This window comes from Petaurus breviceps, unplaced genomic scaffold (assembly GCF_028583685.1).
Source record: "Petaurus breviceps papuanus isolate PSGF00001 unplaced genomic scaffold, PetGlider_PUasm1.0 182, whole genome shotgun sequence".
Lineage (NCBI taxonomy): Eukaryota > Metazoa > Chordata > Mammalia > Diprotodontia > Petauridae > Petaurus > Petaurus breviceps.
Genome location: NW_027185786.1, coordinates 6,087,895 through 6,101,430, shown reverse-complemented (window position 1 = coordinate 6,101,430; position 13,536 = coordinate 6,087,895). Strand labels below are relative to the sequence as shown.

General features: G+C 43.5%; 1 protein-coding gene across 3 annotated transcripts in view; it reads left to right on the top strand.

Moving 5' to 3' along the window:
• Positions 1–1,053: 1,053 nt before the first annotated feature.
• The window catches only part of CFDP1 (craniofacial development protein 1), a 148,210-nt gene continuing 135,727 nt past the window's right edge, over positions 1,054–13,536 (top strand). The window contains exons 1-4 of one of the 3 annotated variants that reach the window (XM_069087682.1): positions 1,054–2,037; positions 5,889–6,024; positions 9,442–9,670; positions 9,994–10,121. In XM_069087682.1, coding sequence (XP_068943783.1) covers positions 1,974–2,037; positions 5,889–6,024; positions 9,442–9,670; positions 9,994–10,121 — 557 coding nt within the window. In that variant the 5' untranslated portion in view covers positions 1,054–1,973. The remainder of the gene's footprint in view (positions 2,038–5,888; positions 6,025–9,441; positions 9,671–9,993; positions 10,122–13,536) is intronic. The other 2 variants (XM_069087683.1, XM_069087681.1) reach the window with 2 other exon arrangements.

Here is a 13,536-nt window from a genome sequence, read left to right as displayed (position 1 = left end):
CTATTGGTGACAAAGTTTGAGGAAAGATACTGGAAAACTTAAGAAGTATTACCATAACATCAATAAACATTGGTAAAAATCATTGTCTGACAGCTAAATAATGCAAGGTATCAAGGGATACAGAATATGTGAGATGTAGACAATTCCTAGTCTTAAGTTTACAATCTAGTTGGGAAACAGAACTCAGACAAAAAGATAAGGAATACAAAGTAATGTGTGGTTTAAGTGTTAATGTTAGTCCCTGGAGGGAGGGGAAAGGGCTGCTTGATGTAGTTGAGAGAGGCTCCCTAAAGAGAGTCTAAAGGTAAGAATACAAGACTACAAAGTAAATATCAATATAAGAAAAGGATGCCCATATAGAAAACATTTATGCTACTTATTAAAATATTTTAAAGACAAATGATACCTTTTTTTCAATCTTAAAATATGATTTGTAGGGGGCAGTCAACAAGCATTTATTAAGCTCTGTACAAGAGATACAAAGAAAGGCAAAAAGTCTACCCTAAAGAACCTTACATTCTAATGGGGAAGACAATGCACAGATAACAACGTATATACAAGATATATAATGTAATTGTAAAGTAATCTCAGAGGGAAGAGGATAGGGAAGGGATCCAAAGACCTCCTCAGATGGATGGTACTTGGGTGTCTTTTTTTATGAGCAATCGGGGTTAAGTAACTTGCTCAAGATTACACCGCCAGTTATTTCTGGGTGTGGTGCTAAGTGGAGCCTGGATTCGATCCCCAGGTCATCCCGACACTGGAGCCAGTGGTCTCACTCGCTGAGCCACCTGGCCACCCCTGGGTGACTTTTGAACAAATTGGGTGTCTTTTGAAAGAAGTCAAAAGGCTTGAGTTGAGGGACAGCTCGTTCCAGATACGAGGTACAGCTAGGGTGGGGATGTGGAGTGTCCTAAGGCAGCCTGGAGGAATGAATGAAAGCCCAGCCTTGAAGTCAAAGAAGCCTTGGGTCCATGTCCTCCCTCTAACACCTTTCTGTATGATTGCAGGCAAGGCCTGATCAGTTTTAAATCATAAACTTGGACTTACATATTTTTTTATTTCTAATTTCAATTACACATCATGTGGTCAGTCAGTGTGGTACAGCACATGTGAGAGCGAGGATAACATGGTCGGGCCCACCTCTGGCTGCGCGATCCTTTCCCAGGCTTCCTCAATCTCGGAGCCTTCACTCTGAGACTGTACAGTTTATCCAACTCTCTACTATCCAACTCGTCTGTTCAGCTGTTTGCACGCTTTCTCCCCGCAAGGCTGGGAGCTCCCTGAGGCAGCGAGGGCTGTTTTTTTGTGCCTTTCTTTGCGCCTGGTACACAGCAGGCAGTTAATAAGTGTTAGCTACCAGACTGCGGGACTCCGGGCGAGTCACCTATAGATGCCCTAGGAAAGTCCCTACGACCTTTGAAAACGGACAAACCAATTCAGAAACGCCAGAGGCGCATCCACGTCTGCAAACCCCCTTTACTAATGAAGTCACAGATCCGCTCCCTGCCCCTATCATTCGCCCAATTTCACCTCCAGCTTGTAATGTGACCAGTTAACTCGGTACGTCCAAACGGAAGCTTGGGCCATGCTCCGTAAGACGCCCCAAATGAGGCGCCATCCTAGACCAAACCCAAGGAAATGGCGCACGTTGCCCACCGAAGTCGAAACACGTGTTGTCTAAACAAATTTTCCCTTCCTTCCCCAACAAAAGGCTGCAACTTCCTGCACAAAATCTGCTCAACAACTCACAACATTGCTGTTAACCCCCTTCGGCCTTACACAGACCATCTGACTTCCTCTCCGGAAGTGACGTAATAGGAACAGGTCCGGCTCGTGCTGCGCACGCGCAAACCCAACCGAGCCTCTCTATCCCCGCCTTCCCCCCCTCCTCTCTATGGTTCCTCCCTCGGGATTCGGCCTCTCGGTGGCGGCGCCTTCAGTCCTGCAGGCAGGCTTCAGATTGCGAAACCATGGACGGGTACGACTCAGAGGATTTCTCGTCGTCCGAGGAAGACGAAGACTACGTGCCCTCCGGTGAGGGATCGCCGCCGGCATGCACGCGACCCGAGGAGAGAAAGAGAGCAGCGGCCCGATCCGGCCCCGCTCCGCCCCCTCGGGCTTCGGCCACCTCTCTCGCCGCCTCCCCCTCCCCTCTGCTCCCGCCCCGCCTGGAGCGCGCGCCCCGTTCCACCCCGCGCACGCGCGGCCCCCCTTCCCCCGCCCGTCCACCGCGCTCCCCTTTCCGGACTCCCCGCCCCTCCTCCCCCCGTGGGAGCCGGTCTCCGGGGAGAAGCGTGCACCTGCGTGCGCATCCCGCGTGGCGGCCCTGGGGCGCATCCCCGTGCGTTCCCACGCCGCGCGAGCCTGGCTGACACCTAGGCAGGGCTGGAAAAGAACCCCGGATTCTGCTGCTGGGAGGGACGCCCAAGGGCGCTCCCCATTCATTCATCCCCCATCCTTCCATTCATTCATTTTCGGAATTCTCGGTTCTGCGTTCCGACGCTAGAAAGGCTGGAATTTAAGCCCGAAGCATTGGGTCGCATCAGTTGATGCACTGCTTTTTTTTTTTTTACATGTATAAGGCAAAGAAAAGTTTCAAAGTAAAATTTATAGTAACGTTTTTGCATATGGTGTCTGGGCTTTTTAGTATTTAACAGAAGGATCATAGAATTTAGAGCTGAAAAGTGAGCTCAAAATCAACCCCCTTATTGTACAGTTAATCAAGACGAGCCAGTTTTGTGCTGGGCACTTTTAAGCCTTGAATAAGTAGGATAAAGGAAACTGAGGCCCGCCAAAGGTAGGGACTTGCCTACAGTGAGGTTATATTTGTAAAGCACTCTGCAAACTTTGAAGTATCATACAAATACCACCTGCTGTTATTATTGCTATTACTCTTAAGAAGCAGAGCTGGCATTTCAGCAGCTTCCATTTTAACAAGCATTTATTATAATTTACATTCTACTGGGAAAAGGACATGGACACAGATAACCAAATATAAAATATATACAGAGTAAATACAACATAAACTGGAGATGGGCATGTTGAGGGTACTAAGCTGGGGGGCAGAGATGGAGGAAATGCTTCCTGAGTTGGCACTTGAACTAAGCTTTAAAAGAAACCAGGGAATTCAGGAACCTGAGGGGAGGAGATGAATGACCTATGTAGTTATTTAAACCCCAGATCTTTTATCTTTACATCCAGTGCTCTTTCTATTATGCTCTGCTAACTCCAAGGGAAACTGGGGAGCTTTGTGGAAAGGACAGTAATTAGAATAAATAAAATTTAGTAACTACAGAGATCATTTAACCTACTCTACCCTTTTAGAAGAGACCCAGAGAAGAGGAGTAACTTGGTCACAGTCATACAAGTAGTAAATCAACAAAGTCAGAACTCAAACTCAGGTCTTGGTATTGGGAGAGCCAGGACTTTTTACATTGTTCCACAAAAGAATGCTGTGTAAGTTCCTTATATGTGTGGGAGACCCCTTTCTTCTAGAAAGCCTTTAAAACTGAGTTTTGCAATCTGATGCTTCTCTAGTCAACAAATGATGAGTACAACGATATTTTGTATTCTTTGCATCTTCAGTCAATTATGGGTGGTAAAGATATGATCTGCTGTGTAACACCACTTGTCAGAACCTGTGTATTTCCTGCTGATAACTGTCACCAAGGATGCTCTCAATGTTCTCAAAAAAAATTATGTAGATGGGAAAGTTGTCATATAGATTGATAGATGTTGGTGTTCTATTGATTTTTTTTGGAATATTAATAAGGTATGATCTCCATTGAATACTTTGTGAATCAATCCCTTAATATTCTTACATTTGGGTGCTCCAGCAAATTGCTCCTCTATGTATATTTGGTTTAATCCAGTTGCTGTTCAGTGAATCAGCGGACAGTTAAGTGCCTGCTGTGTACCAGACTCTGTGCTAGGTGCCGAGGAGTCAAAGGTTAAAAAAAAAGAAATGGAACCTGCTCTCCAGAACTTTGTGTTCTTTCTATTTTCCCATTTAGTGCCATTTCCACCTCTTCTTTCAGTACATCAGAAACTGTGATATAATCCATATGTGGTGCCTGTACTCACCTTGAGTATGCAAAGAGTTTGTTATAAAAATCCTTGCAGCTCTTTTCCGTCTTTCTTCTGTTTGATTCTCCTTCCAGTTTTATCCCATCATGCCCTCAGAATGATTTTGCTTTTCTTACCAGCTGTGCATTTGGGTGCCTGTTTTCCTGTAGCTCCTGCAACAATAATAATTTTCCTTTTTTTAGGTCTTATTTGCCAGTGTGATGGATGGAACCTCCGAGTTACTTGAATTTGCTTTTCTCTAATTATTGATTATTTGGAGCATTTTTTTCAATACATTTGTTTATGACTTGGATTTCTTCTTTTTGAAAACTTCCTGTTTATGTCTTTTGATCATTTATTTATCTGTTGGGGAAGGGTGCAATTATATACATACATACTTGTGTGTGTGTATAACGAGAGATGTGTTTGGGTGTATATGCATATGTGTAACATATGTGTGTGTAAATATACACATATATGTGTGTATATATGGCCCATTATGTATCTTGGATATGAGTCCTTTATCAAGAGAAACTTGATAATAAAAAAAAAATATTTTTCCAAGTTGACCAACTCCTTTAACTTTAACTGAATTAATTTTGATCAAAGAAAATCAGAAAAATGGGATAGTAGACCAGAATTTTGGGGATGCCGTCAAAGCAGTCCTTAAGGGAAAATTTATATATCTCAACATGAACAAACATGAAGGAGAGAAAGAATGATGGATTGCTCATGCTACTAAAAAAAAAAAGCTAGAAAAATAATAAATCAGAAAACCCCAACTAAACATCAAAATAGAAAGTCTAAAAATCAAAGAGATTAACAATTGAAAGCAAAAACATCCCCATTGAATCAACACAAAAAATTTAGATCTGATTTTTGAAAAACCAGTGAAGTAGACAAAAGATTAGCTATTCTCTTCTGGTTTTATGTCTTTACTATCCCAGTATTCTATTTTTTGTTGTTGTTGTTGTTGGCATCTTTTGTTTATTCGTTTTTCCAGTCTTTCTGAATTGGGACTTTGGCTCATGGCCAGACCCTGTACATTTTTGGTGGAAATGGTGGGAATGTACTTGGTCTTGGGTCTATATTATTTATATTCTGCTGTTTTGGAGTATGGAGTGCCGTGTTCTTTGAGGACCTTAGGTAGCTATAAATATTTAATGCCCTGTGTGCTTTGATCCAGGGTGCAGTCTGCTTGCTGGTCACCCAGTCTTAGTTTTTCTCACTCCTAACCTCAGTTTGAGGCTGAAAGACCTAGTTACAGGGTAATACCTGGTTGGAGCTCAAGGAAACAGCTCCTGTCCATCCCTTGTGAGTATACTTTAAAATTCCACCGGCTTAGAGCCAGAATGCTACCTATTTGACTTGACTCTGCTAGAATTATAGCCCTTAGCCCTTTCCTGGACTGGAAAGGTTCCATGTTCACCACCAGGCATCCTGGCTTCCACTGCTTCCCCTTGGTCTGTGTGCTGGGCCTCAGCCCCAGTCAGTAGGAAACCTTGGATTTTCCTGTCTGTCTCATTCTCTAGTGTCCACAGGTCTCTGGCTTTCTCCTGTACTGTTCTGGGCTGCAAAAAAGATACCCACTGTAGTTTCCCTTTGGATTTCCCAATAGCCCCTTGGTGTGATGCTCATCTTCCTCAGTTTTTGCTGGAGTAGTTGTATGAAAGATCTAGGCTGTCCTGCTTCTTCCCCCCTGCCATCTTTGATGGTCACTGATCTTTCCTTGCTGGGAAAGTTTCTTATTTGGTGGGTGAAGTCATCATCCTCCTGCCAAGCTGATTACTGACTATTTCCATTACACTGGGTGGTTTCAGGTGGAGAATATAGTGAAGATGATATAAATGAATTAGTGAATGAAGATGAAGTACAAGAGGAGGAGGAAACACAGAAAGACAAAGGCAAAAAAAGGAATTCCCAAGACAAGAAGAAGTCTCCGGCCATCACCCCCAGGTAAGCCTGCTTCCCTGCAGCTCCCCATTCCCTTGTGCTTTCCCTGCTGGCTGCAGCTTTTCTGTTGCTCCATGTCAGGGGCGTGAGCCCAACCAGAAAACAGCCATTCTTATGGAGTAAAAGAACACGCTTAACTAATGGAAAGAAAATAAAATTTCAAGTGTTAAGGGATTCCTGATCTGAGATGAAGGTGGGCTAAACCATCATACTTATATGAGACCCTTGGTCTAATCCTTCTTTTACTATGACTATATTGTATACAGTTAGTCCCCAGCTTTTCTGTAACTCAGTTTTCTTACCCACAAAAATGAAAGTGGGCTATTGATTTACTCGGAGGATTTTGGGGAAAAGTCAGTTCATCAGCAAGCATTTCTTAAATTCCTACTATGTGCTAGGCCCTGGGCTAAGTGCTAGGGACACAGATACAAGAGTGAGGCATCCCTGGAGAGTCTTACTGGGGATGTGACATGTTCATGGGCAAGTAAATTCAGGATATTTATAAAATAAATACACAGTCATTTGGGGGTAGAGGTTCTAACATCTGGGGAAATCAAGAAAGATCTCTTAAAGAATTGATGACTTGGATAAATTTCATATATTCCATCAGTGGAAAGTTATCGAAATACCTGACATTTATTTATGAAAGCGTACTGAGGTTTACAGAGCTCTTCACATACACTCTCTGGATTTACTGTTGTACAGTGTACGTCACCAGATCCAAACCCCATCTCGGGTCACAAGGGATGAGGCTATGTGGAAGTCAGGGGGAGGTGTTGATTTTGGTGACTGAGTGCTCCCCACCCCACCAGAAAGGCCTGTGATAGCACACAGTATACTTTGGTATATAATTTTTATCATCCATTCTCATATCTCAGTAGTGTAAGCCTTCCTCAAAACAGAGGTAATGGAATGAAAAGGTAAATTTTATTTTTATCATATATTATTATTACTTATGTGTTACATAATAACCATCTATACAAACAACTACTTGACTAATAACTATTTACATTTAAATTAACCACTTTTAGTTCATAAAAATTTCAATACTTTTCCACTTCCTTTTCAGTCTGCAGCAAGATTCTTTACCCATTTATTCCCTTTCATTTGAAGAGAAATTTTCAGGGCAGGAGCAGATAAGGATAGGTTTGGGTGAATTAACGTGCCTTTCTGACCGCTCCTTCTCAGTCTTGCTGCCTCCTGACTGTGAGTGTGCCTAAGGCTTTTCCCTAAGCACTCTTCTTTTTTCCTTTTAAAAATATTCTTTGTTCTATGGGATGGCTGTCTGGGACAGGGAGGGGCAAGATTCACTGAGGTAATTAGTTGATGTAAAAACAAAAGGTAGCAATCAAAATTACATTTTAAAAAGTAAAAAAAAAAATGTAGAGGCTGTTGCAATAATCCAGGATGGAAGTGATGAGGGTTTGAACTAGGGTGGTGGCTGTGGAAGTAGAGAGGAGAGGTTAGCAAGAGAGGTAGGAAAACAAAGTACCCAAGATTGGGCAGCTGATTGGATCCATAAAATGAGAGAGAGGAAGAGAGGGTGATGCCAGAGCTGTAAACATGAGCTCAGGAGAGGGGTGGATTTGGGAGGAAAGATGCTGGCTTCCCTTTTGGGCCTGCACATCTGAGGGAGCTCAGAATGTCCAGGAGATAGTTGTTGATGCAGAACTGCAGCTCCCTGGAGACCAAGGATGGATCAGTAGGGCTGTGAATCGCCCACAGATGTGGGAATTGAACACATGGGAGCTGATGAGATCACCAGTGATTTTTCAAAATATATATACAGTATAGATTCAGCTATGTCACACATTTTATCAGCAAATGCCAGTAGCTCCCTCATGTCCCTAGGATTAAACGTAAATTCTCTTCCCACCTGGTCCTTTTCTGTCTTTGTGGTTTTTTAACATGTTACTCCCTCCATGTCCTCTGCCATCCAGCCGTGCTGGCCTAGTGGCTTTTTTTTCATATATGACACCCCATCTCTTCTCTCCTCGCCTTTTCCCTGGCGCTCTCCCCTGCCTGGGATGCCTTCCCTCCCCATGTATAGAGTCCCTTAAGACAGAATCCTTCCTTTAAGACTCAGCTCAAGCACAAGCCCCTGTGGGAAGAAGGCCTTTGCTTGTTCTCCCCATCTACCGTGTTTCCCCGATAATAAGACCTATCCCGAAAATAAGCCCTCCCCTTACTGTGTAAGATTCCTCTAAAATAAGCCCTCCCCCGAAAATAAGCCCTATTGAGATTGCTACTGTAGTGAAGGTGATCCCCTGCGCTACACGCTACATTACGGCACCCTCTGTAGGCACCGTCCCCCGCCCCCGGGTGAAACGCACGCCACGCTCCGAGCTGCATCCAGTCAGAGCTGCAGCAGTGAGCGCGTCATCCTGTTCTTCCCCAGTGATTTGCTTGCTGGCGCCATTGAGAGCAGTGCCGCAGAGGAGAGCTGAGGCAGGACAACATAAGCCCTCCCCTGAAAATAAGCCCTCTGGTTTATTTCTGGTTATTTCTTTCCAAAATAATTAATAAGAGAGTGTCTTATTATCAGGGAAACACGGTACTTGTATTTTCCCCTCCAAGATTGTTTCTCACCTACTCTCTGTCTTTTATTACCAGCTTAGGTCTGTGTTATCTTCCCAATTAGACTGTAAGAACTTTGAGGGTAGCAACTACATTTCTGTTTGTGTCTCTGATACTTATCTAAAGCAGGGATGAGGAACCCTGAGGCCACATGTGGCCCTTTGAATGAATGAACCCAAAATTAAAAGGACCTCAAGGCCACAGGTTCCCCATCCCTGGTCCGGAGTAGAGGAAAGCACCAGAAGTAGCTATGTGGTACAGTAGGTAGAGTGTTGGACTTGGAGTCAGGAAGAGCCAAGTTCAGATCCTTTCACAGACCCCAACCAGCTGGGCAAGTCATTTCACTTTGATGGGGATGGCAGCCTCTTCTCAGAGCTGTTTTGAGCGTAAGATAAGGTAACATAAATAAAAGCCGTAGGGGCGGCCAGGTGGCTCAGCGAGTGGGAGCACGGCTCCAGTGTTGGGACGACCTGGAGATCAAATCCCGGGCTCAGACGCTCAGCGCCACACCCAGAAATAACTGGCCGTATAACCTTAAGCAAGTTACTTAACCCGATTGCTTAAAAAAAAATAAATAAATAAATAAAAGCCGTCATTGTTAGGATTATGTAGTTAAGAAATGCTAGTAGACTGACTGGTTAATACCCAAAATGAGGTCACCACCTCCTCTAATCCTTTTAGTCTGAACTTAGAATCTTCAAAACAACTTTGTGATGATCAATTTTCCCCAAACTTGTATAGCACAGAATTTTTAAGATAACTGTAAGAATTGAAATGATCAAAGTTTTGCTTCATTACCGTGTGTTGTCTCTCCTTTCCTTTTCTGACTCTGTTGGTACATAGGAAGAGAAAAAAAGGAGGATTGTTAATGGAAGACAAGGAGGAGACAGAAGAAAAAGTGGAAGCAGAACCAGAAGGAAATAGTGGGGAAGAGGAAGAGAAATCGGAAGAACCAGAAAAAAGCATTCCATCGGAGGAGGAGAAAAAAAGACAAGCTGACGCCCTGTGGGCGAGCTTCCTTAGCGATGTGGGACCAAAATCACAGGCTCGGCCTCCGAGAAGCCAAGTCAAGGTGAGCAGAGAGAGGGCTGAAGCCTTAGTCTCTCCACATGGGGGTTTAAAATTGATGGTCAAAATCAGATTGCCTGTGTTGTCTCTGGTTCTGCTACGAGTGGGAAGTAAAGCATCCCCTCCAAATGAGGAAGCTCAGATTCTGGCTGAGGTCATGGCATTCTCTCTGTTCTTGTTGAAGAGGCATCTTCATAGGAACAAGATTCCTTTGGGAGGTTTTATTTATGTGAGAGGTGATCCAGCTGTGACCCGCCTGCTGGGATCCATCTGTTGGGTCTTTTACCACCTGGGGGAACTGATTGAATTTTTTGCTGTCTTTTGTAGACAGAGGGAGAAGGCCAAGAGAAGAGTTCAGACAAATCCCTCGTGACAGCGAAAGAATCAGAGAAACCTAGCGAAAGAGAAAAGGTTAAAATCACCAAGGTGTTTGATTTTGCTGGTGAAGAGGTCAGGTAAGATGACCTTCACTGTATGAGAAAGCAGTTTGGGGCCTTACAAATGAGACATCCTCCTGGCTAAAGCCTGTGTAGTGTGAGCAGGCTTGTGTTTCTATTGAAGATGTCGGCAGTGACACATAAGGGCATCCTCAGAAAACAGACTAGGCAGGTATGTGTGGTGGTGTAGCCTGCCAGTCATAAGGCAGGAAATGTAAAGGATGCTTTTTAATTGCGGTGCTTTTCTGGCTTTGGGTAGGTCATTTCCCTTGTCTTCAGCCTATTCATATGAGAAGGCTAATAGCCAGAGAAGCCTTGGCCTCTCAGATAGAGCCTCTGGTTCATAAAAAGGAATTCAGTCTTACTGTTGGTTTTGAGTTGATGGATGGGAATTATTTACCATGACTCAGATGCACTCTGGGTGTTATACTTGGTAAATTGACTTAGACACAGGTAAGAACAATGTACTTATGATTCCCTGAGGTTGCTTTCAGCTCAAGCAGATTTCATTAGTTCTGACCACTGTGGTGCTGCATGTTCAAAGGTCAGAGTGGTCTTCATAAGAGCAGTGTTTTTCGATGATGATCAATAAGCAAGTTTGAATTTTGTCAGGTTGGATTATTGAGTTGACCCATAGAGACCAACAGAACACCAGCAATCTATGGTAATGTAAGTGAAAGTTTGAGTGAAACGAGTTACATTAATACAGCATTACATTCTGTTACATTACATGCAGATAGTGCAAGTTTTCGAGGACGCCTGTCACCAAGATCATGGCTCACGTGACCTTATTTGCTCAACTCTGAGCACCCATGATCACTAAGAAAAGCCTCTTGGTAACTTTACCAGAGATTGAAAACCATTCAGAAGATGGAGCATGGCAAATTCCTGTTGCTATTAGAAAACACTGGATTTCCTGCTTCTTCTGTATGTTGACTTTATTTGTGTTAATATGGTTTTACTGCCACCAATTTCCTGCATCATTTACTTAAAAACCATGTTGGCCTTTCTTTTTCTTTTTTTAAAGATAGGGTCTGCATTGAGAACAAGGGCTCTGGACCTTTTATGTGTATGGCCCCTTCTTGGAATCATGTTTTAAAATGAGATAAAATACAATAAAATATATAAAGTACAGAGGAAACCAATTTTATTCAAATACAGTTAAACAAAGCTAGTGTATAATACACATTCAGCCAGGAGGGGGCAGCATATGTCCCTTCTTCCATCCAAAAATATTTGAGAACATGGCAAGAAAATTTATTTTTAATTTTTATCTTGAGATTTTTAGAACTTCAATTCAGGTTTAGTGTACATTATTTGTAAGTGCTTTCCTAGAAATTAACAGCGCTGAATTTTATAAAATCTGTTTGTATTGATATATTTTCTTTTTGTATGACCTAGATTTCAATTTGTATCAACATTTATCGAGTGCCTTCTATGCCCTAGTTCTGGAAATACGAAGAAAGGCAAAAAAAGGAAAACCCCAAATGCAGTCAACACAAAGGGCACGGAATTTTAACCAGGAATCTGAATTGGGGCATATTTCTTGTTCTCTTGGTATCAGTTTCTTTTATTTTTCAATTTGTGAAACAAGGTGGGAACATTTAGGTATCTATCTTCCCAGAGACTGTAAGGAAAAAGGAGTAGTGAGTAATCATAAATAGTTTGGCAATTAAGCTTGGCATGTTCTTGAGTCCTAGCTTGTATTTTAAATGCTTAACTTCGACTTTGCCCTTTTTTTTTTTTTTGTACTTGAAAAATACTGTTTCCAGACATTTTATTGAAGGACTCAGAAGACCAATATTTTTATCTTTCCCTATTTTAAAGCTAGTTGAGTCTGTTAGCATGCCACACATACTTTCCTAAATGATTCACCTTTTTGGCAGGGAGAGTTGCTGTCCTAAATCATGACTTTGCAGGAAGTTCTGAGCAAGTGGAAATGAGATGAAAATAGAATTTCTGTTGAAAGCACATGCAGGAACAGCTTTGATTGGTGGGACTTTCTGCATTAATGTTGTCTCTGGAGCAGGCATTTGAACTAGAACCAGACCATACCCTGGAATGTGGATATTTTTAGAGCTGGATCTTCTCTCACTATCTGAATGAAAAATAACCTAGAAGGCTCAGAGACCCATAGGATCTTAGACTTGAATCTGGAAGAGACCTCACTCGAGGTCGTCCAGTCTAATGCTTTCATTTTATAGGTGAATAAACAGAGACCCAGAAAGGTTAAGCAGTTTACCCATGCTCGTCTGAATAATAAATGTCAGGGCCAGGTTGGTGTTTATTCAGCCCCTCCTATGTGCCAGACACTGTGCTAGATAGATACTGGGAACACCAATAACAAAATGGCAGTCACTGCCCTCAAGGAGCTTACATTCTTTGTGGGGAATCGGCACGTACAATGACAAGATACAAAACGAGCGTGCAGACCACATCCACAAAGTAAATGATTGATGGTTCCTGCCCACGAGGCCCTGCAACTGCTGGAGGGAATGAGCCTGGGTGAGAAGGGAGGGCCTGTCAGGATAAGGGGGTGGACAGCAACACAGAGACCACTTTGGCCAGACCATGGCCTTTGGGAAGGGAACGAAGGATAACAGGCATAGGGAGGTCAGTTGGGGCCAGGTGGTGAAAGGCTTTAAATGCACAACAGAATGAGTTTGTATTTGAACCCCTGGAACTCCTTGAGCAGGGGAGGGCTATGGGCAGTGCTGTGCTTTGGAAATCTCTCTTGGGTAGTTGTGTGAAGGATGCATTCATTGGAGAGAGGAGGAGCCCAATCAGAAGGCTGCTGGAGACTTCCATGGGGACAGAGGACAGCTGCTGACTGGGTGTGGGCTATAGGGAAGAGTGAGGAATAGAGAGGATGCTGTACTTACAAACCTGGGCTCTCAGGGAGGTGTGTGGTGGGGGAGGTGATGAATTTCTCCTGGTACATGTTGAGTTTTAGATGCCTACAGGATGTCCACTTTGAAATGTTCCCTAGGTAGTTGGTGAGATAGGCCTAGAACACAGGAAAAAAACCAGTGCTGAGTGCAGACCTGGGAGGTGTCTGCATAGAGCTGATGCTCAGACCTATGGATGCCGAGGAGGGCATCAGGAGAAAGAAAAGAAGGCCCTGGGCTCCTCTCCCCCTCCCCCCCCACCTCTTAGCCACTCTGGTCAAACTGCTTCAGGAATCCAGGAATCCACATTGTGACCCTGCACGCTTCCCCACCTTGTTTCAGAGGGAAGCCTCCATCCTGTGCTACAGGGCAGACTTCTTTAGAAATTTCCTTGGGAGATGCCTTACTTGAAGTAGAAAATGAAAAACACACTGAGGGAAGTGAGCAGTGGATTCTCCTCAAAATCCCAGGGAGGGCTGGCGAGCCACAGATGTGTTTTTATGCAACCTGGTGCATTGTGGACCTGCTCTGGCTGTGCTTTGTAT